Genomic DNA, 24503 nt, shown 5'->3' with positions numbered 1-24503 from the left:
TTAAGACAACAGATAATTTCTGCCTGGATTAGAGCTGTACATTTACTTCTTTCTACCACATGAACACTAGAACAATTTATTTGTTGATAACTGCAGTCACATTGACTTTGATTTAAGCTGACCCTATGAATAAGAAACCTCCAATCACCTTGTTATCAACAGGCTGGTCTTGCAAACTCAGGGCAAGGCTTTCTTGATTGAGTCTATCCACCTGTAATGCGGTCGTCTTCTTTTCCTGCTGCCTTCTACCTTACCAGGCATTGTATTTTCTAATGTCATGTCCTCTCATGATATGTTCAAATTATGACAGTCTCAGTTTAGTCATCATGGCTTCTAAGGAGAATTCAGGACTGATTGCTCTTGGACTCATTTATTTGTCTTTTTCGCAGTCCATGACATTCATAGAACTCTCTGTCGGCACCACATTTCAAGTGAATTGATTTGAGTATAGAGAAAGATAAGATTTTGAATATAGGTCCAGAACAGTTTATAATTTGTAAAAAATTTAAAAAATAATATAGCATGCCTGTGTCATATGGGGTGCGCCATACTCAGCTTACGCTGAAGCCGCGCGCCCAATGAGCCCCGTTGTTTTAAATGCAGTTCGAGCATACAAAATATTTTCCTTACGTTGGGGGTCCGGAATGGATCATCTGTGTAATGGAAGGGCCCACTGTATTTTTCTCTTATAAACTTTGCATTTGATACAAGAAAATAAACTTGGAACCTAACACATTCCACTTCTGTTATATAAGCTGTTATTAAAATCTATTAAATATATGTGTACTAAACATATTTCAGAAGTAGTTGTACATCATCCAGCATACTAATGTATTTTATGTTAGATTGGATCCTAGAGTGACAAAAGAGAATCATCCTATTCTAAAATTCCATGCTGTAACTAGAAATTCAGGCTTGATCTGATTTTTCCATTCTCTAGATTCTGTTAACAGTATGCTTGCCTTCCCATGAAAACTCACCTGTGTGTAGGCAGTCTGGTATTGCATATCCACTAGCTAGCCATTGCCTTCTGTGTATGGCTTTTTAACCTATGTTCATGCAGATTTTTGGACTCCAAGGTTCCTTGACCACTGATCATAATGGATAGGACCTCTGGGAGATGAAGCCCCTAAGGGCCAGAGGTTGAGAACCACCACTCTACAAATACACTCCACCAACATTTCTGCTGTATTTTTCAGGTCTTCCTGGAGCTCTTGGAATTTATATTCTAATTCACACATTGTAAGCTGCTCTGATAGCCTTGGCTGAAGAGCAGAGTATAAATAATAATAATAATAATAATAATAATAATAATAATAATATGATTCTCAAAAGTATCTCCTCTTCTTTGGCTTCTGGTGGTCTTATTATTCATACCTGTTGTTGGTTTACCTTGCTTGTTGGGACATGCTTGTAGTATTTCTTAACAGTATTATAAATTATTGTATATATGCATCAAGTAATACCTTTACTTTATCAAACATCATCCTTGTAATCTTGGCACAGTCATTCTTTTAACTCAGCTGAACATGCCATTATCTCAACTTCAGTTATGTAGTTACATCCCAATCCTAGGCACTTTTACTTGTAAGCAAGCCCTGCCACATTCAGTGGTCTTACTTCAAGTCTGTAAATCTAGGTTTGTAGTCCTGCTCATCAGAAAAGTTTTGTGTAAACCACATTGGTGCTTTTCCAAGGGACAGAGTACATGTTATGTCAATAACATGATTGGTAATCATATTGTGGATTTAAAAATTAAATAGTTCAGCATGATAGGAGGAGGTGTGTCCTCTGACACACAGTGTTGTGGCACTTACACCATAAGTAAAAAAATTCCTAGTCATTGCCAAGGTGTATGTTTGATTGCCCAGAATGCAGTTCACAGGAAGATGAAAATGTGTCTTTTCCAGCCACATGTAAAGGAGAGTTGGCCTCCACACCCAGTACACCCCCCCCCCCCCCCCCGGGTAAGATAACACTATATATAGCAGAGAAATACATTTCATGATTTAAATTATGCCATGCTAAAACATATATTCTTCCTTTCATTTTCAGCATCTCCAGTCAGTAACGGTTACATCAAGCCACCAGTTCCATCAGTTTCTGGTGCGCAAAGAGAAAAAGGACCTCCAACCATGCTGCCCATCAATGTTGATCCAGACAGTAAACCTGGGGAATATATCTTGAAGAGTTTATTTGTTAACTTTACCACCCAGGCTGAACGCAAGATCCGCATCATCATGGCAGAACCTCTGGTAAGTCAAAGACAAAAGTTCTGTACACAGTGGGCCCTTAGTATCTGGTGCGATTTGGTGCCAGGACCCCCTGTGGATAGCAAAATAGATGCTCAAGTCCCACTAATTACAGTGGCATAGTAAAATGGTGTCCATTGTATAGAATGGTGAAATCAAGGTTTACTTTTTAGAATTCATATTTTTAAAAATATTTTTAAGCCATGGATGCTTGAATCCATGGATAAAAAAATCTGTGGATATGGAGGGTTGAATCACAAACCAGTGGAATCACTTTAAAATACGCTTTGCAAGGTTGAATTTCTATGACCCAAGAGAATAGTATATCTAGTTTATAATACTGAAACCCTGGCATCAAGAGTGTGGTCTAAAGGCATATATAGTAACTTTACTGAAGTTAAATAGTATCTGGTCTATATAGGAGCCTGTCAAGAAACCTAAATATTTTGCCTAGGCCTTCCAAAAGGAGGTCGGGAATATAAACGTGATACATCTGTTTCATGCCAGCTGGTGTAATGGTTTGAATACTGGACTATGACTCTGGAGATAGGTTTCCATTCCTTGCTTGTATGTAGAAATCCGCTGGGTGATCTTGGGCAAGTCACACACTCTCTGCCCCAGAAAACTCTGTGATAGGTTTGCCTTTGGGTTGCCATAAGCCAAAAATGTCTTGAAAGCAAACAATAATGAATTGCAGTACATTAAAATTTTGCTTGCATTACATGCCATTATTTGCTGTAGGTAAAGCTGATTTCACCAGCTGTTTTAATTGCTGTGGTTAAAGCTTATTTTACCAGCTGATTTGACCGGCTGATTTAACAGTGCATCTACAGTAAAAGTTTGGAGGCACTCAAGTAAACATGGCCCTTGAAGCTGTGTTTATGTTGCCCCTAGGCACTGTAAAATGTGTTTGTGTATGTATGGCGGGATTTATTTAGCACTGTTTTCCAAATGTAGTCTCCAAGTTTAAGCTGTATTAGTAATAAAATACCGCAAAATAAAGACATAATATGAATTTCAGGTCTGGGAATTGGGTAGTTTACCTACCCTGCAGGAGCAGGTGCTTAGTCTGGGAATACTCCAAGATTTGTCATTAGAAGCCAAGATAGACTCAGTGGCTTCTTATGCAAGGGGCCAGCATTGGCTAGTCTACCAGCTGTGGCCATGCCTGGACAGAGATAACTTAGCCACAGTAGTTGATGCACTGATAAACCCCTGATTAGACTACTGCAATACTATTCTGTTAGACAACTGCAATGCCACTTTTTGTGGGGCTGTCTTTGAAGATGACTCTGAAACTGCAGCTAGTGTAAAATACAGCATTTAATTCAGATACTATATAATACCAGTTCTGAAGGAATTGAAGTGGCTACCAGTACACGTTCGATCTGAATTCAAGGTGTGAGTGATAATATTTAAATATTTAAAACATTTTAAAAACATTATACTCTATACCCAATTGCTTGTTTCAGCTAGACTAGACTTAGGAGTGTTACAGACCGCCGCTTTGCGGCGGTCTGCCAGCGCTGCTGTTTGCTCCACGAGGGAGCCGGAGCAGCCAAACCGCGCGACTCCCTTGCGGAGCAAAAAAGAAGCTCCAAAATGGAGCTTCTTCCTGCGGCGCAGTTATGACGCCGCGAGGCGCCAATGGCGCACTCGCAACATCATAAGCACCGCGCAACGTGCGGACGCACAGTGTCCACTACGTCAGTATGGCAGCCCCCATGTGGAAGGGGCGCCGCCATTTTGTCCGTATTGACTACGTACTAGGGTTAGGGGGGTGCGGAAGCACCGCCCCTTCCTAACCCTAATACGTATTCCATAATGAATTAATGGGATTTAAATACGCGCTGATTCAGACTTCAGAAGTTGATTAAATGGATCTCCTCTAGATGGGAATAGCAATGATATTTAGGACTATGCTCGACTCATTTGAACTATGGAAAAGTTTGAGATTCAATCAACTTGGAGGTTATGAAACTCTTCACTAAACTCAGGAGAGTTTCTACCGTCATGGTAGATAGTACTGAACTATGTGGACGGGTATGCTTGGTGTAAACCAACCTTCTATGTTCTTACACGTATGTCTTACTATCTCAGATAAATCCACTTGCCAGTCCCAGCAAGACTAGACCCATTTAATCTGTAAAATTTGCTGAAGCGTTGAACTACAATGTTACTATTTATTTAATGGCGGTGCAGAAATGAGCCCTGGTGGCATAGTGGTTAAATGCTGGTACTGCAGCTACACTGTTATAAGTTCGATCCTAGAGGAGGACTCTAAGGTCCACTCAGCCTTCTATCCTTTCAGCTTGTTGGAGGCAGTTGGCTTCCATATTGTAAACCATTTAGGGTGTGGTATAGAAATGTATAAGTGGCATAGAAATGTACTTTCTATTGTTATTTCTTCTCAACCTGGATCTAATAATTAGATTTAAGCCTCAGTGCATTCTTGCTAACAATTTCAACAGTAGATGGCTTGTTTCAGTGCAAATAACAACAACAAAAGGTAATGGTTAGGAACTTATTGTGTAGTTAAATAACGAACACAGGATCCTAGCCAATAGTAATCATCAAGACGCCAAATACTAATTTCTTTCTTTGCTCTGCAAAAAAATTATATTACATCAGTTAATTTCTTTTAAAGCTTGGGAAGAATTATTGTCATAATTCAGCAAACACACATTAATGGCAAACAGCCATAATTGTAAGAAAATAGTACTAATTCTTTGCAATTACTTTTGAAAACTTTTTTTTTCTGGAAACCAACTATTATTCCTGGAAAATGAAAATAATTATCTCAAGGCTTTTAGAACCATCTTTATTGTCATGATAAATATTACATTGACATTAAAGATTTGCTTTTTGATTTAAAATGCTATTCTGAAGATAGAACCGAACCAGTACTACAGCTGTGATCTTTCCATTTTGAATTCTAGCAATAATTTATAAGAGTGAAGCTTTCATTTTTAATAATTGATTCCTTTGGGCAATCTGGAAGATATTTTTACAACGTAGAATTCCCTTTTCATTATAAAGCTTATCTTGAAATGAAAAAGGGGGGGCTTTTGTAATCACAAGTTCAGATAAACATTTCCTCACACTAAAGGCTGAGCATGATCTAGTATCTTTTATCATTAAGAGGATTATTAATGTCCAGTTAGGAAAAAATGCCATTCCCAGTTTCTCATAGCCAGACTGGACATGATGTTGGATATGAAAATGAGAATGAAGGTTTCCCTTCCACTTTCTAAAGAAACAGCTGTGCTAAGGATAGGGTTCTAAGAGCCTTATCACATGAGTAAACAAAGCCAAAAAGGAGCCGAAGAATAGTGACTTCCTCTGTACCTTACTGCATGATGCTTAAGGGCTTCAGTTCTTTTCCCATGGGAGACAGTTTTTGAAGCGAATCTTTTGTTGAGCAGATTTTTCTGGCTAGAAAAAAGACTCGCTTTGATAATAACCTCCCATAGGAAGAGTAAGTGCTACAATATCATGTAGTAAGGCATGGGGAAAGCTGCTACACTCTGGCTCCATTTCGGCTTTGTTTTCTCATGTAATAAAACTCGAAATCTTTCCTGTGCTGCAGTTGAGCTATCTCTGTCCCCATACAACTCTCCTGTTAGAGGCAGGAAAGTTCCATTGGTGCAGATGGAAATTTCCTCATTCAGCATCCTGTGATCAGTCTAGTAAGCAGCTGGAGCCAAACAATGCTGGTTCTGGATCCCAGAGGGTAATCCTGAGTAAAACTTTGTTATATGGACAAACCTATGGGTTTTAAAATTATTTTTATTTCTTGCTCTTTTAGCTGTTATTTTTTCTGTTCTTCCAAAGACTGGTATTATTTCTGTGAATTTATGCTAAAGTACTTGGCCGTGGCAGTGTATCATAGAAGAGTCCATGCCCTGTGGCACATTCCTCAAAGAGGCCATGAACTCTGGTCAGTGTTTTCATGGACCAGATACAGAGCCGATAATGAGACTGTAGCTTTTCCATAATGCCACTCCCTTTGCCTGTGTGGAATATCCCATGGCTACAAGATATTGAAATCTTAGACATAAAACTGTTAAAAAGTGAAAAAAACATTTGTAGGCAAAGTACAATAACTGGCGCAGTACTCATTTTAGCTTGATTGGGAGCCTGTAAGCACTTCTCTCATACATTTTGCTCTTTAGTAAAATAAGAGAGACTCTTTTTTGCTGATTGCTGTACACACATTAACATAGTAGTGCATTTCTCAACCCTGAACGTTTCATAATCTGGTTTTCAAAGCTCCTGAACTACCTTCATTCAACTGTATTTTTCCACTGAGTCTTGGCTGGAAGTGTGAATCTGAGACTGCATGTTATATCAGTACGGTACTGAGAGCCTTTTAGTGTGGCTAAGTGTATAATTCTCTATATCACTTGCAAGAACGTTTTCATAATAGTTTTCCTTAATGCCAACAGAAAGATCTATATAGAGTTTGGTGGTGTTCAACACTGCCAATGTAAAGAATGTAAAAAAGAATATATGCTTTACAGATATACCTCAGTTAATGAATAGATGTGTTCCCGGGCATTATTTCTTTAGTACCAGAGGGGGAAATAATAAGAAAGAATAGGTTTAGGTTCTTACACCATAAAAAAGAAAACCAGCTTGATCTGTTTCAGCAACCTTTTTATTTAAAACTAACTTGTAAAATGAAACAACTAGGTCAGGGAAGCCTTGCATAAGTAAATAAAATCCCTTTAAAATCTTCTAGATACTGTTTGAATGCTTCTTCCAAAATGCGTCCAGGGATAATTTTTCACCAGTCTCTGCTTTTCTTACGATTTTCATTTTTGTATGGTCAGACTTATAGATCTATGCTTTTTTAATAACATTCTGGTGGCATCTGGTGCAGAAGACTTAGCTTCTTTCCCCTGTTCTCTTGGATTTGCTGTTCACACATGCTCACATGTTGTAGGTAAGCATATACAGCTACAGTACCATTAGCTAGGTAGAATGCCACTCTTTCCCATCTTAAGCGTTATCGCATTGGTTCCTACTGACATGCTGCTGCAGTACAGCACAAAAAGCATGTTTTTCCGGTCCTCCTTCATAATCTTCCCAGTGCAGACGCTGCTAAAAAAGACCCTTTAAGCTAGACAGAGGTCAAGGAGGAATGGGCAGACATGAAAGACTTTGTAAAAAGGAACTTCTTTGTAGGAGACTTTGGGGTGAAAGAGACAGCAAATAAAGTGTTTTTCAGCTGCTTTTAAGGCAGGGTGTTTAGATAATGTATGCCTCAAAAGCTGCTGAAAACCAGACCAATGCTGCTCTCTGAGGATAAAACCTGGAGCAAAAAAAAAAAAAAAAAGTTGGGATGGTCTGACTCAAGGTGGAAAATGTGCACCTTCACTGCTGCATATAAACTCCCTTTGAAGAGTGCAAGGCTGTGGCAAAGCAAAGAAATGAAAGTGCAACAACTCGAATGGATGTAATGACAAAATACACAAACCAGACGGGGGGGCATGGGGGGAAGGGGGCATGTTGGGGGTGGCTCTATGATTGTGCTTTGCCTTTGTATCACTTGCACATTGATGCACCAATGCCCTGTACTGGTGGAGCATCACATGTGTGACTGTGTGGCTGATCAAAGGGGTGTCCATGCAGTGGGAAGGCATTTGAGCAGACATGGGAGGTACTTGGAGGTTGTAGGCAGTGTGTTTATGTGACAGTGTGTATGTGTGGTGGGGAGACAAAAAAAATTACCAGTGGCATGGCTTGATGCCACGCTGTGTTGTTGCCTTATGCTTACTTAGCCCACCTTCAGAGTGGAGGGTATGAGCAGTGGGGTTTCCACCTATTTTTGGAAAAAACAGGATTGAGACACTTTTTCCTGCTCATCTGTTCTGGCCCTTTGATAACTGAGGTTTGTCAGAGGCTTTGTTAACTGAGGCTTATATTGTTGACATAAAAGTAGGTATTATGATACATAGAAAAACAAGAAATCTTAAAATGCACACCTTTTTGCAACTGAATTGTGCATGAAAAGGAGCATAATTTTAATCTATGCTGAACATCCCCCCCCCCCCCCCCCGCCAAATAAACCATGAATTCCAAGTGATGCCCCTGATCTTCCTTGGTTTGACTGGAAGGATAGTGTTTCTTTTTACTGACAAAAGGATGGCTTCTCTCTCATGGTAAAACAAGAGCTCTCCCATATACAGAGGCTTCTTATTGGCTGTAAAAAAAATCCTATAAGATGATGTAATCACATTCATATAAGGCCAGTTTCAATTTCACAATTCATTTTGAGAAAGTTGAATCTGCAACACAAAGTTACAGTCTATCCCTCGATTTTTTCTGTTCAACCTGGTACATGGGTCTTGTAGTACTGTTCAAACAGTGAGGGCATAGAGGGATCCAGACACTGGAAGGAGGTAATAGTCCATTCCCTTCTTCTACCTCCTTGAGCCCTCTGATGCTGTATTGTACTTGAAGGTTGTCAGAGCCAGTCCTGAGCATTGCATTGCTTGGGAAGGAGCAGGTCTAGAACCTGAACCATCCCTGAATATGGTTTAGGAGAAAATGTTAAGCATGTGGCACATATTTCCCAATCCTAATCCCACTTACATAAACTCTCAGGGGTTTGAAAAGGTCAGTTCCCTTTGTCTTCTTATCTATATGTGTATTAGTATCCTCACAGTGTACCTGGGAGGAAGTAACAGAGAGGGCCATAGTTTTCCAGGGCACAGGGTAGGGAGGAGATTTTATTGACAAAGTAAAATAAAAGACAAATTGCACCATAAATTACAGAAGGCTTCTTTCAGAAGGAAAAGTGAGAAGCAATTGAGTGAGAAATGAGGTGGCTATGAGCTCAAACTGATTGTCTAATGATGTTTGTGGGGGTGGAGGAGGAGCAGAATAGAAGCTGCAGTGCTAGAGATATAGAATAAGAAAATTAAGGAGAATAGTGGATGTGTTGTGATACTGTGACTATTAACCTATCCTTCCTCATGATCCATTTGCACCTTATCAAAAGGAGGTGACAATGGCACAGGTTTTAAGCATCAGGGTTAATCCAAAAGAAGTTGGGGCAGGGAAACAGGCATTCCATATCCATGATAAGTCTTTACAAGCAAACGATTGCTGGCTCTGGGTGTGCAGAGATGGGTGTCCAAAGACGTGAACTTCAAGATACAATCTGTTGAGTATCTGTCAGCAAGGCTTCTTTCCTGAAATTGCACAGAGGTTAGAGTGCCAACGTCACTTATAGTCTTAAAACAAGGAGGGCGACTAAAATGGTGAAGGGTCTGGAAACCATGCCCTATGAGGAACAACTTAGGGAGCTGGGTATGTTTAGCCTGGAGAAGAGAAGACTATGGTCTCCCACTGGCTTATAACATGGATCAGGACACGAATCATGGGTGCATCGTTTCCATTTGAGCGTGCATTCGATCCACATTGCTCCAATATCGTTCCCATTGGAATTCGAATCTGAATCGATTTATCCTGAAAAACCCGAATTATTGGTCGATAAAGTGGTTTAAAAAAAACAGAGACTTTTTAGCAAGTTTTCCTGTACCTCCTGAGTCTGATTCGCAGCATACGCATGGGAACGAAAGGGTATCTGATTCAGGAACTTGGGGATGGGAGGAGCAGTGCTCAAGGGGCTGGCCTGGAGGTGTCACCCGCTTATTCTCTTTCCTACATTACCAGCACCATTTTCTTCTGTTCACATAGCCTTTCCCCCGGTAGATTGGGAAGCAGGGTAAGGCAATCACGTTACATTGAGCTCCAAACGCAGTAAACACATTACACCCCCTGCAACCTCCCCCCTGCTCCACATTCATAGACCGATGTGTGAGGAGAGCCATTGAACACCATTTTAAACTATTCTTTTTTCTTTTTTTGCCTGTGCCTGAGCAGCAGATGGGCTTTGCAGTACATGGCTGCTTGATTGCCCCCCCCCCAATACAGCCCAGGCAGCAGTGGGTAAGGCAAAGGGATTTGGGGGAATGGAGATTCCTTCTCTCTTTCCCAGAGGAATTATGGGAAGACACAGAAGAACCTCGGATGCAAAGGGATTTGGAGCAAATAGAGGCTCCTCTTCTCTCTTTCCCAGAGGAACTATGGGAAGACCCAGAAGAGCCTTGGATGCAAAGAGATTTGGGGCAAATAGAGGCTCCTCTTCTCTCTTTCCCAGGGGAACTATGGGAAGACAGAAGAGCCTCGGATGCAAAGGGATTTGGGGCAAATAGAGGCTCCTCTTCTCTCTTTCCCAGAGGAACTATGGGAAGACACAGAAGAGCCTCGGATGCAAAGGGGTTTAGGGCGAATAGAGCCTCCTTCTCTCTTTCCCAGACTGACTATTCTTCCTTTCCCAGAGGGGAAAAGCGCCTAAGCGACTGATTGGCTGTGACGTCAAGCGCTTAAGCGCTTGATTGACAGCTGCTTTTTAAAAAAAGAGGTTCCGGAAGAGCAGGGGAGCAAAATAACCCGCTTCAAATTACCACAGGGAAAATACCAATGGGAACGAAAACAGGGGTAAAAAAAACCCGGGTCTAATTTGCACCTGTTTTTAATGGGAATGATGGGTCAGATTCGAGTCAGAATCCGAGTCAGAATCACAGCGAAATAAGCCGCTTTTTTTTTTTTTCCGAGTGAGAATGGGGCCTAAGAGGTGATATGATATTTATGCCCTGTTTAAATATTTGAAGGGATGTCTTTTTGAGTAGGGAGCAAGCTTGTTTTCGGCTGCTCCAGAGAACAGGACCCAGAACAATGGATGCAAGCTACAGGAAAAGAAATTCCACCTCAACATTAGGAGGAATGTCTTGACAGTAAGGGCTGTTTGACAGTGGAACACACTCCCTTGGAGTGTGGTGGAGTCTCCCTCCTTGGAAGTCTTTAAACAGAGGCTAGATGGCTGTCTGTTGGGGATGCTTTGATTGAGAGTTCCTGCATGGCAGGGGGTTGGACTGGATGGCCCTTGTGGTCTCTTCTGACTCTATTATTCTATGATTCTATGAATATTTAATGAAGAAATTATCAGCAGTGCAAGTTTATCAGTGTCTACTCAGAGGTAAGGTCAGTGTTGCTTTCTCTCCATCAGGGATATTGAATTTGAGTGGTAATATTATAAACATATTTCTCATGTTTATATTGTATTTATGCTGATTAATAATGTTTGTCATACTTTTTGAGTTTCCTCATTTGCTGGACAATAAATCTCCTAGTGACCATAGTTTAAAGAATTAGAAGGCAGACTGTAGATGAGCTTTAGAAACTTGGGTATTGCTGCAACCCATTTGTATTTGGTATTTGACATGAGTTGTTACCCAGCTTATCTCTTGTAGATGTCAACTGGACTTACAAGAAATTACAGTTTCTCTGGCTGGAATTGGGATAAGGAGATTTCTGTTAGACTTTACATCATTTTGTTGTTGTACCTGATACGTATAAAAGTGCTTGCCTTTATCATGAAGTGTGGCTGCTGCTGCTGCTGCTGCTTCTTCTTCTTTTTCTTCTTCTTCTTCTTTTTATCAGCAGGAGCAGATTCTTGTGGTTTGCAAGTGACTGCCAAAATATGCTTCTGAATATTACTTTAGCCAAGGCATTCCCAAACCAGGATTTCTGACTATGTTTCTTTATTTACATAGCAATCACAGCACACACTTAGTAGTTACCACCTACTTCCCATTCTCTAGTATGTTGACAACACATTAATTCTTGTGAATCAACTGTCATATATGTGCGTGACCAAGGATTAGATGGAGATAGTGCTTAGCTTTTGGAATTGTATGGCATCTTCGGAATGCAAGTTAAAATTAACGATTAAGGGTACTTTGAGTTAACTTTGAAGGTAAAGACAAAGAGCCCTCCTCCAACCACCATCTTGAGGGGGAGAGAGGCCTGGCCTGGAAGAAAAAGAGCCCTCCTCCAACCACCATCTTGAGGGGGAGAGAGGCCTTGCAATTTTTTGTATTGTTTTGCAGTTTTACTGTACACCGCTATGATCATTGCGGAATAGCGGTCTATAAATAAAAATTATTATTATTATTATTATTATTATTATTATGTTCACAAGTTAAAATCCTGGTTATTGTTTGGAGTCGGGGAGTGACCGACAATGTGTGTTTGAATTATATAGGTTTTTCTATTTTGATTTTGATTTGCATGTGGGGATTCAATAAGTCAGTGCATTTAAAATGTAATATATAAATATTCATGGTATCAGTATTGAACTAAAACAGTTGTTTTCCAGCCTAACCCTAAACACCAGCCTGAAAAATGTCTAGCATTACTTCTTCCTGTGATTAACCGAGATAGCTCAGTTTTACTCAGCTTGTTAACATATTTATTTATGTTTCTATTACATTTATATCCCCCCTTTTACAAAAAGAATTGTAAGCATTTGAATTCAAAAAGGACTTTGCACATGCAGATAACGATAGAGAGCTTGGCCTAACTATATGTATGGTAAGCCACACTCTTATTTGAAAGGAAATAAAATAGTTTAGAGTAATGCAACTTTGGGTCATGCACTCAGTTGCTTAAGATAATAAAAATTTAGTGTTCTCCAGAAGTGTGATAGTGCAGGCATATTGCAAAATACAAAAGTAGCACAGACTTACTACATCTTGCCCAGTATGCTGTTACACACTAATAGTTGCTTCATGCAGTTGCTTTTTTCTTACATTATATGTAAGCAGCATATGGATGCTTCTCCTCTAGCCTGTCAGTATCCTGCTGTCACCAGTGAAATATGCTGGCTGCTTGACATACATGTATGCACTATACATACCTTCCTAGTCAGCAAGAGAAATGCAATTTAAATCAGGAAAACCATGTACAGAGAGTATCATTTCCAATGTATAGTCGAAGGCTTTCATGGCCGGCATCCATAGTTTTTTGTGGGTTTTTTGCCAGCCACAGATGCTGGCGAAACGTCAGAAAGAAACTCTGCTAGAACATGGCCACATAGCCTGAAAAACCCACAAAAAACTACAGTGTAATTTCCATTCACCATTCTCCACCTACACTTGTTGGAGCTGGAAGAGACTGAAGAGTGTGTGCTATTCAGCTGGCTTGTGGCAGGAGGGAAGCAGAGCTCCATTTCCATTCAAAAATGCACGTATATGTTTTTCTACCTGCACACAGAAGGAAAACACTCTCTGTGTCGTATGTATGCAGGCACACACACTTGTGTATATATGTCTTCCAGTGACTGAACTCCAATATGTTCCCGTGAATAAGAGAAGACTGTAGAACAAGGGGGTGGTGACACTTACCACAGTCATGTACATTGCTGCCCATTAGTGCCTCGGCCACATCCATTACTAACATGCAGAATCAGACCTACTAGTTCTATGCAATGCCAGCACTTCTTGATAGAGAAAGCTAAATACCTTGTAAAATCACTTAAAGTAGTGTCAAACTGCATTATTTTTACAGTGCAGATGTATGTTAAGAGTGACCATAGTTAAGACACAGAAATTTCCCTGTTGCTGCACATACTCTCCTTTCTTGTTTGAATACTCTCAACTCCTTTACTTCTTCAGAACTAGCCATGAGATGGTATTACTTGTGCAATAATGATTACTTTATGGAATATTTGGACTTTACCTTCCAGAAGATCCAAGGAATATAGCTAATTATCAGGGTTTGAGGGATCTAAAACAGGTCTAAAAGCTTCCTGCTTCTGCACTGTCCATAGTAGGCCTCATTTCCACTTGCAAATAAATCAGTTTGAGATCCAAATCGATGGATCGATTCAACAACGGAGCGTGGCTCACACTGCATTTGCCCCAATCGCATTTTCTTGTTGTAAAATAACTCAGTCCTCATTCACATTGACCAATGACCCTAATCCAAAGGGACTGTCTTCAGCAGACGATCACCTGATCATGTCATTAAAAAATCAATTCTAATCCGCATCCTGTTCGCACTTGTGCTGAATTGATTTATTGCAAAAGATGCGGAAAAAATGAGCATCAAAAAGAAGCGTGTTAAATGGATCTAGCGCATGCTCCCCCTCTCCAAACCACTTCAACAATTCGGCTCAAGTGTGAACAAAGGTCATTTAAACCACTTCAAACCATTTTGCAAACCTGTTTAAAATGTAGTGGGAATTACTGTAGATTAACCCTTGGAGCAAGATTTACAGAGTGAATTGTAGTTTTTTGTGGGTTTTTCGGACTATGTGACCATGTTCTAAAAGAGTTTATTCCTGACGTTTCACCAGCATCTGTGGCCACATAGCGCAAAAAACCCACAAAAAACTATGGATGCTGGCCATGAAAGCCTTCGACTTCACATTGAATTATAGTTCTTTGTAACTAGGCTATAATTAAATGAATGGAGATATTGGTTATTTTAAGGTTTTATTTATTTATTTATGATATTTCTTTATTGCCTACTGACCAGGAAAGACCCCTAAGACAATGCTTACATTTACATTTATTGAGTAGAGATCACACAGTCAGTTGTGGATAGGTGTGTCTTGCTAGGTTTGAGAAATGTCTTGTAGGACTTGTGAAAATGGGGTAACTAATTTTTGAAATTGCTTGAAGCTTTAGGCTAGCAGAAGAAAACTTGCTTATGATAAAAGGATTGCTTCTTTGAAATCATTTATGGTAATTAACATGAATTTCAATTTATTGAAATTGAATAACGGGCCATGTGTTGGTATATTGTTGTCAAAAAGAATTTTAATGGATAACTCATATTATGTAATTGCTGATTACCTTATTTTGTGCCTTGATTTCTCCTCCACTGTTTACCTGGTATTCTCATAACAATTGGTAAAACCTAGCTGGAGCAGCATATACAGTTTTGAGTTGGGTTGTTGTTGTTGTATGCCTTCAAGTAGTTTCTGATTTATGGTGATCCTATCTTGGGATTTTCTTGGCAAGTTTCTTCAGAGAGGGTTTGCCATTGCCATCATCTGAGGGTGAGAGTGTGACTTGCCCAAGGTCACGCAGTGGATTTCATGGCTGAGTCAGAATTCGAACCCTGTTCTCCAGAGTCCTACTCCAATGCTCAAAACCACTACTCCACATGGGTTCTTAGTTTTTTGTGTAACTGATTTATTGTTTACTTATTTTGTGTGGTTTATTTACATAGTTGTAATGAGTAGCTGTTAGCCATGTGTTTGATAATTTATTCAGAAATTGACTTATAGGAAACTGCTACATATTTCTAAACCATCAGATGTAGTTAACAGATCAGAATAGGTTAAGCCTCATGGGATCTTTCCTAACACTTCCGGCTGGAGATTCTCTACCTTTCCGTGTGGACAGTGAGATAGCTAACATTAAAAGTTAGTCCAAATATAATTGTGTTTAGCCTTTAACCAGTGGATGCTGGTGGCTCTAATGCCAGTGAGATTGTGAATCTGCTCCAGGTGTTAATCAGAATTTTAAGGGCATTGTTTAAGTGGCAAAGCAGACAGTGTGAAAGGTCTGTGCTGGGACCACATTTCTGCTGTTCATCCCAGGACTGCAGCACCACTTTTCCCTGGCCTCAGTCTGGGCCACAGTGGTGGTTCTGAACTGGGCGCCAAAAAGGAGTGGTATTTTACCACTCCTTTTTGGGCCAGTTCTTTGGCAAAGAGTTGTGCCTGGAGCAGCTTTCGGCCACATTAGGGGTGGGCATCATCTGAACGCCATGCCTCCAATGCGGTCCAATGGCAGCCCTTTTGGGCCATCTGTTTGAGGCCTACATTACTGAGTCCTGTCCTCAAAGTATATTCCACAGCTTGGATAGTTCGTTTCAGACTAAAACCCAAAGCCTATTTGTTTCCTCATTGATGTGGGAACCTGCCAAACCTCCATTGTTTTTTAACCTTATCTGGATATTAAGCATCAAACCCCAGTTAACCTTGTGCATTGCCACAGTGCTGCTATACACACAATCCTACATAGTGGAGTCTGTGGCATGAAACAGACAGCCATGAAGGTGAAGCTACAGGCCATTCTGGCTGTGATTGGCTAGGAACCGCAGTGACTGCATGGCCTGCTGTGAAAGCGGGCTGCTGCCATGGTCCAAAAGCCAGCCACTGGCAGGAGTAACTTTTTGCCATTCCTTTTTCTGGCAGATTTGGTCCACCTTTGGTGGCCTCAGAGTGGCTTCCAACCGCTCTGGGGGCATGTGTCATCTGAACACCACGCTGCTTCTTTTGGCCCGTCTGTTTCAGGCCTATGTAAGAGAGTCCACAGCCCTTATCCTGACTACTTAATACATAGCACTGAAAGTTGTTTTCCATGCAGGAGAGAGAACATATTTACTGCTACAGTAGAGTCTCGGTTATCCGAGTTTTGGTCATCCGACATTCCGGATTAACTGACCCTCAGATAACCTGGGGGCGTGGCTGTGGGCCTTTCCGCACCCACAGACACCCCCCCCCAAACAGATGGCTTGCTTTCCCTTGGCTTGAAGGGAGCTCCGCGGAGCTCCATTCTGGCCAAGTGAAACCCGGACTCCCTCGGGAGAGAAGGGGGCCAAGCCTTGCTGAGGCTTCCCTTCTCTCCAAAGGGAGTCCGAGGACTCCCTCGGGAGAGAAGGGGGCCAAGCCCCACCGAGGCTTTGCTTCTCTCCCAAGGGAGATCCAAGCAGGCAAGGCAAGGGCTGGGCGCAACATTTCCCTCGCCGGCTTCATTCCCCGCTGGCTGAGGAGAACAAAGCCAGCAAGGCAAGGGCTGGGTGCAACCCTTCCCTCACCGGATTCGTTCTCCTCAGCCAGCGGGGAATGCGTGCACTCCCCGCTGGCTGAGGGGAATGAAGCTGGCGAGGGAAGGGCTGGGCCCAATCCTCCCCTTCCCGGGCTTTGTTCTCCTCAGCCAGCCCTGAGGAGAATGACACCGAGGAGGCGAGGGCTGGGCCCTGTCCTCCCTTCCCAGCTTGCATCTCCTCAGCCCGGGGGGAGTGCGCGCACTCCCCGTGGGCTGAGGAGATCCCCGGGCTGAGGAGATACAAGCCGCCAAGGAGGGGAAGGGAGGTGAGGGACTTTTGTCCTCAATGGTGGTGTGCGCGCACGTGTGCGCGCTCACCATCATTGGGGACAATCTGGATTATCCGACATAATTGGTTATCCGACTATAAGCCGGCCCCGTTTATGTCGGATAATCAAGACTCTACTGTATTACATTTCTAACACATTGCTGAGCTACAAACCGAAGTGAAAAAGTGTGTGACCTTTCATTTTTATTTCATCTCAGGACCACATTATTTCATCTTTCATTTTCAGCCCAGCTTGCCATTTAATTACTCTGATTGTGATGAAAGCAGTCGATTCACCATGTGACTACTCCAAGCATTTTTATGATTGTGATGTTGCTTTCTAAAACCCACAACTTAATAATTATTTCATTATTGTCCTCTTCTATAATGCCTAGGTTATGCCTAATATTAATTCTCACTCACCAGACCCTGCCTGAAAGCTTACAGTTTAAAACCCCATTTGCTATTCTGTACTTAAATAATCATTGACTTTTGTGCATCTATGCTTCATGGAGCACTTTTTAAAAATTATAAAATAAAAGCAACATTCCAAAGGCCTTCTCCTCCATTTCAACTGCTACTGCCCTGGCCATGGAGGGAGAGAAGAAGAGGTGGTATCTGCTGGATTTAATCCTTTCCCACACTTCTGATCCCTTTTACTTTTGTTTCATGTCTTAATTGGATTGTAAGCGTGAGGGCAGGGAACTAGGGTTTTATAGGTTTTTTGTTGGTCTTTCATTTGTAAAGCACCATGTATAGTGATAGTGCTGTATAAATAAAATATGATGCTGATATTGGAAGTAAAAAAGTTAGCTGAAGATATGTTTTCATGCATTCAGACAGCTGACTTATGTATCCTCCTTCATAATTTTTGGTTCTTTTTCATTTGCAAAACATGGCAAAAGCAGGTCCAGCTGCTGCGCATGCTGCTAGACTGATCATGACTGCATTGCCATGCAACTTGAAGCCAGCCATCTGTTAAATTATAATGAAAATTGTCCCATCCAATATAAAATGTATGAGGTGAAGTGGCAAGAAAATATTTTACTGTGGGTCAGGCAAGGGATTATGACTGATATTATTATGTAAGTATAGCAGAGGCTTGAATACTTTACTGAAGAAAGTCAAAGAAGAAAGTGCAAAGGCAGGTTTATAGTGAACATTAAGAAAACAAATATAATGACCCCAGATTATTTATATAGTTTACAAATCAGTGATGAAGACATTGAATGAAATAGTTAAAGATATATCATTCTTGGGCTCAGTCACTAATCAGAATAGACATAGCAGTCACCATCAGAAGTCTCCATCAGAAGAACACTAGTACTTGGAAGGGTAGCTATGAAGGAACTAGGCAAGATCCGGAAGTCTAAAGACATAACATTGAATATTAATGTTAGGATTATCTGTGGCATCATATTTCTGATTTCTGTGTATGGTTTGAAAGCTGGACAATGAAGAAAGAAAGCTGACAGGAAGAAAATCAATTCATTTGAAATGTGCTGATGAAGAATTCTTCAGATACCATAGACTGCCAAAACAACAACAACAACAGTAACAAAAACAAAGAAATTGGTTCCAAGAGCAAATCAAGTCTGAACTCTCTCTAGAAGCCAAGATGATTAAACTGACACCGTTGCACTTTAGCTATATCAAAAGAAGACATGACTCATTAGAAAAGATAATAATGTTTGATAAGGTGGAAGGCAGTATGAAAAGAGGAAGACCACATTGCAAGTCGATAAACTCAGTCATGGAAGCCATGGCACTGAGTTTTCAGGACTTGAGCAAGGCAGTTGATAATAGGGTGACTTGGAGGTCTCTCATTCATATCGTTGCCATAAGTCAAAGTTGACTTGACAACAATTAACAATAGCAACGTTTGTTTTTGTTCTAAATCCAATTTTTAGTGTATGTATAGAAGCAGTGGGAATTTGGTAAATCAACACTTTAGTACATTTGATGGATTCAGTTGGTCTCAGGCCCCACGCATTGCGCTGGTAATACTCTCGATGCCGTCTTTAGTACAGACACGGATACTCCGTGGGGAGAGGTCTCTAATATCTCTGCCCTATCATGGACGGACCATTTCCTGGTCGAGGCTCAAATCAAGGCTTCTACCCAAATCCCCCCCGGTGGTGGAGGACCTATTAGGATGGTCCACCCTCAAAGGCTGATGGAACCCAAAAGGTTCCAAGAAGCCCTAGAGGGTAATATGGTTGGAACTGACGGCGACTCTGTTGATGCCCTGACCAACATCTGGGACATAAGTCTCTCCAGGGCTATACACAGTATCGCTCCCAAGCGTCCTTTCCGGCCTGCTTCCAACATACAACCCTGGTACACAGAAGATCTCAGGGAAAGGAAGCGGGCCGTGCAACGACACCAGCACTTAGCCGACAAGACACTCCTTGAGTCTCTTTTGAAGGCTTATGGAGTGGCAATAAGTGCAGCAAAACATTAGTTTTATGCTGCACATATTGCGTCAGCGGAGTCGCGCCCGGCAGAGCTGTTCAGGGTAGTGAGGGAGCTGACACAACTGCCCCCTCCCTGAACCCTATTTTAGAACCATCTAAAGCCTGCTGCGATGAATTTAACAACTTCTTTGCGGATAAAATCTCTCGGCTAAGGGCTGATCTCGACGCCAGTATTTCTTCAGATCCTATAAGAGAGGCTTCCAGAGCTTCCGTGGACTCCATTAAACTGGATCACTTTGAGTTTGTGAGTACCAAGGAAGTGGACAAGATTCTTCGAAGTGTTAGGAAGACAACATGCTCTCTCGATCCCTGTCCTTCATGGCTGGCGGCCCAGGGGGGAACAGCGGTAACTTCTATGCCATTAATTCATCCTTCAGGGAGGGGCGTTTTCCATCTAGCTTAAAATCAGCAGTAGTAAAACCTCTGCTAAAAAAGCCCTCCCTAGACCCCCTGATTTGGAATAACTATCGGCCTGTGTCACTGCTGTCTTTTCTGGGGAAGGTGATCGAGAGAGCAGTTGATTTCCAGCTTCAAGGGATCTTGGAAGAAACAGATTTTCTAGACCCATTTCAAACTGGCCTCCGGGCGGGCTATGGAGTTGAAACTGCCATGGTCGCCTTAGTCGATGATCTCCGTCTGGGCATGGACAGGGGTAGCATGTCCCTGTTAGTGCTTTTGGACATCTCAGCGGCATTCGATACCATTGACCATGGTATCCTTCTGGAACGCCTGAAGGAGTTAGGTTTCGGAGGCACTGCACTCCAGTGGTTCCGTTCCTACCTCTCGGGTAGATTCCAGATGGTGCAGCTGGGGGACGTTTGCTCCGATAAGAGGGAACTAACATCTGGTGTCCCTCAAGGAGCTATTCTGTCCGCCATGCTATTCAACATTTACATGAAACCGCTGGGAGAGATCATCTGGAGACACGGGGCGCGGTGTTATCAGTACGCTGATGACACCCAAATATGTTTCTCTGTGTCTCCGACTCATGCAGTGACTAGGGACGGCAACTCTCCTCTGAATGCCTGCTTGGAGTCGGTAATGGGCTGGATGAGGAAAAATAAACTCAGTTTGAATCCAGAGAAAACGGAAGTACTAGTTACAGGCTCTCCCGGTCTGGGTAGTGAAATTTGTCCACCCGTGAATGGGGTCACGCTCCCCCTGAAGGACTCAGTCCGCAGTTTGGGGGTGCTTTTGGACTCGTCGCTCCAGTTGACTTCTCAGGTGGATGCAACGTTCAGAAGCACCTGCTACCAGCTTCGGCTGATACGCCAGCTGTGACCCTACCTAGGCCGGGAGGACCTTGAAACAGTGGTACATGCTCTGGTAGCCTCTCGATTGGATTTCTGTAATGTGCTCTACATGGGGCAACCCTTGTACCAAACCCGGAAGCTTCAGTTAGTGCATAATATGGCAGCAAGGTTGGTCACTGGATGCTTCAGGGCTGACCATATAACACCGGTTTTGCAAGATCTCCATTGGCTGCCTATTCGCTTCCGGGCACAATACAAGGTGTTGGTTATAACCTATAAAGCCCTAAGTGGCTTGGGCCCAGGTTACTTGGAGGATTGCCTCTCCCCATACAATCTGCCCCGCACACTTAAGTCAGCCGGGAAGAATTTGTTGAGGATGCCGATGGTGAGATATGTGTCAACCTCGCAAAGGGCCTTTTCCATCTTGGCCCCTAGGATCTGGAACACTCTTCCCGATGAGCTCCGCTCCACCACCTCCCTGGATCTCTTTAAAAAGAGACTCAAGACCTTCTTGTTCCGGCAAGCCTTCCCCGATGCTCCTTGATATCGTGTGACTCCCCTCTATATGTACTGTAATATCGACTACACTCAGCTAGCTTGGATTTGATGTAATGGTTTTAATTTGTATAATTGTAATGTTTTTACTGAAGTTTTATTTATGTATTGCAATTTTTAGTCTGCACTTTATATTTTGTCATTGCAATTTCTATCTGTACACCGCTTTGATCACTGCAGAAAAGCAGTTTATAAATAAAACTTATTATTATTATTATTATTATTATTATTATTCAATGAGTCTGTTCTAATTGGGATTTAGGCCTATTTTCCCTGACACAATTGTGAGCTTCTTAAGAAGCCATTTGTTTCAATCTTATGGTTCCTAGGGCAGGATCTTTTTGTTGTAGCCTCCCATTTATGGAATAGCTCTCCTGTTCCTGTAACTAGATTCATTTTTTTCATAAACAAAACCAAACTTTTCATTAACTGAGGTGTTTTATATCCACACATCTATTTTATCATATTTTCTACATCTTAATTTTATTTTGTTTTAAACCCCTCTTTTTGGCATTTTCACTGGGTTGAATCCAGACTTGATCATATTTCAGAACCATTCAAAATTAATACTTTTTATCATGACTGATTTAGGTGCTACTGAATTTAGTGGGATTACTGTTCAGCATTGGTATACCTTCTATATATTTCTTTGGAGAATTTCAGAAGGTTCACCAGATCTATCAGGTGCAGCATGGTTGTTCATGGACTCCATGACAGACATGGGTCTGTCCCAGTTAGTCTTGGGTCCAACACATTGTGCAGGCAATACACTTGATGTGGTCTTTAGTATGGATCAGGAACATCCGTGGGCAGAGGTAACTCTAACCTCTGCCCTGTCATGGATGGACCATTTTCTGGTCAAGGTGAGACTGGAGGCCACTACCCATATTCTCCTCGGAGATGGACAACCTATTAGAATGGTCCGCCCTCGAAGGTTGATGGAACCCAAATGGTTCCAAAGAGCCCTAGAGGGTTTTATGGTTGGGAACGACAGTGATTCTGTCGAAGCTTTGGTTGATACCTGGAATGACGATCTTACCAGGGCTATAGACATTATCTCTCCCGAGCGTCCTTTCCGGCTTGCTTCTAATAAGAAACCATGGTACACTCAAGATCTTCGGAAAATTAAGCAAGCCATGCAACGACTAGCGCGCTACTGGCGGAAACATCACCGCTTATCTGACAAGACACGCCATAGGGCTCTCCTTGACTCCTATGGAGTGGCAATCGACACAGCAAAGAACTTGTTCTATGCTGCTCGTACTGCATCAGTGGAATCTTGTCCATCAGAGCTTTTCAGGGTGGTTAAAGAGCTAACCCAACTGCCTCCCACCCTGAACCCTCTTCTAGAACCAACAAAAGCCTGCTGTGACCTATTTAACAGCTTCTTTGCAGATAAAAATCTCTCAGATAAGAGATGATCTTGATGCTGGTGTTACAACAGAAACTATGAGAAAGATGTCCATTGACTCCACGGACTATGTTAGACTAGATCATTTTGAGTTTGTAAATATGATGAAGTGGACAAGCTTCTTGGTTGTGTAAGGAGGACAACATGCTCTCTCGATCCTTGCCTATCCCGGTTGACCATTCAAGGAGGGGATACAGTAACAACATTGCTTCAGGCTATAATCAATGCATCCTTTAGGGAGGGGGAATTTCCATCTCAACTCAAACAAGCAGTGGTTAAACCACTTTTGAAAAAACCCTCCCTGGACCCTTTGATAAGACATAACTACAGACCAGTTTCCTTACTACCATTCTTGGGCCAGGTGATCGAGAGGGCAGTTGCTTTCCAACTCCAAGTCGTCTTGGATGAATCCGATTATCTAGACCCATTTCAAACCGGCTTCAGGGCGGGATACGCTGAGGGTCAAATTCAGAGCAGATTTTGGGGGCCCGTAGTACATGCAGCCAAAAGCAAAAGAATGGGACCAAAACTGCAATCTTATTTTAGCCTAAAGCTCTTACTCCTAGTAGCTAAGCATTCTTTACTGGCAATATGAGAGAGGCATTTCAGCCCTTAAGAAAGGGAAAGCCCATTCAAAAACTGGAGAACCACCAAATCATTATGAAGAAAGGAGTGCAGCCCTCTGAGGAACCCCAGAGGGATGGTTTGAGAGCTCGGGAAGGCCAAATTCATCATTCAGGACCAACGGCTTTCCACCTGTCTTTTCATTATTTAAACAAATACATTTCTAGATAATGCCCTATCCTATGCATGCTTTGCAAGCTTCTACAGCTATATCTGACAGACACATCACCCTTACTGTTCATCACACCAGCCTCTATCCCATTTTCTGCTACCTCTTTCCCTTGCTCTCCTCCCATCCCCTTGCTTTATTATCAGCCTGTTCTCTGTTGTTGTACAAGGCCTGTGCTTCCAGGCAAGTGACCTCCTCCTCCTCTTTACTCATCAAATGAATCTGGAGAACATTCAGAAGCTGGCATGTTGTTCTGTTCTTTGTGGCCCAATTGGGAAGAGAGGAGAGAATGAGCAGACTGTCACATTCCCAGCAGGGCCTTTATACCATGTCCATTAACTGGCACAAGAGTGCCTATTCAGGTAACTGGTGATGGACGATATCCTTTTTTAAATTATTATTGTGGACAATCTGCCGCTTGGCTAACATTGGCTTATTTAGGGGTAATGGGTGGTACCATTTTATTATGGTGCATTGGAACACTTCAGCACAGAAAGACATTTATGTTGAATATTTCTTTTCTTTTTTCTTTTCTTTATAATATTGTACTACAGGGGGCTTTTGTTATCCACAGGCTTGCTATCTGAGGATTTGAGCTTGTATGGATGATAAACCTTGTTGTTTGTAATGAAGGTGCATGTACACAATCGCACCATTGGCTCTGCACACGGCGCACTGCCATAGAAAAAAACAGGACTTGAGGTCGCATGTTTTTTGTTATCCATGGGCCGGATGGATCCTTCATATCCTGCAGATATGAAGGTACAACTGTAATAGCATAAATTAATAGAA

At 41.9% G+C, this 24503-nt stretch overlaps 1 protein-coding gene across 6 annotated transcripts in view; it reads left to right on the top strand.

Moving 5' to 3' along the window:
* Positions 1-24503, top strand: part of FRY (FRY microtubule binding protein) — a 279770-nt gene that overhangs the window by 103634 nt on the left and 151633 nt on the right. For all 6 annotated transcript variants that reach the window (XM_089512531.1, XM_089512527.1, XM_089512529.1 and 3 more), the window contains one exon: positions 2056-2255. In XM_089512531.1, the coding sequence (XP_089368657.1) occupies positions 2136-2255 (120 nt within the window). In that variant the 5' untranslated portion in view covers positions 2056-2135. The remainder of the gene's footprint in view (positions 1-2055; positions 2256-24503) is intronic.

The sequence above is a fragment of the Sceloporus occidentalis genome, unplaced genomic scaffold (genome assembly GCF_023333645.1).
Source record: "Sceloporus occidentalis isolate IW3139 unplaced genomic scaffold, rSceOcc1.0.p SCAF_2, whole genome shotgun sequence".
NCBI classification, from domain to species: Eukaryota; Metazoa; Chordata; class Lepidosauria; order Squamata; family Phrynosomatidae; genus Sceloporus; species Sceloporus occidentalis.
The sequence above is the reverse complement of the archived record's forward strand: the minus strand, read 5'-3'. Positions and strand labels throughout refer to the sequence as shown.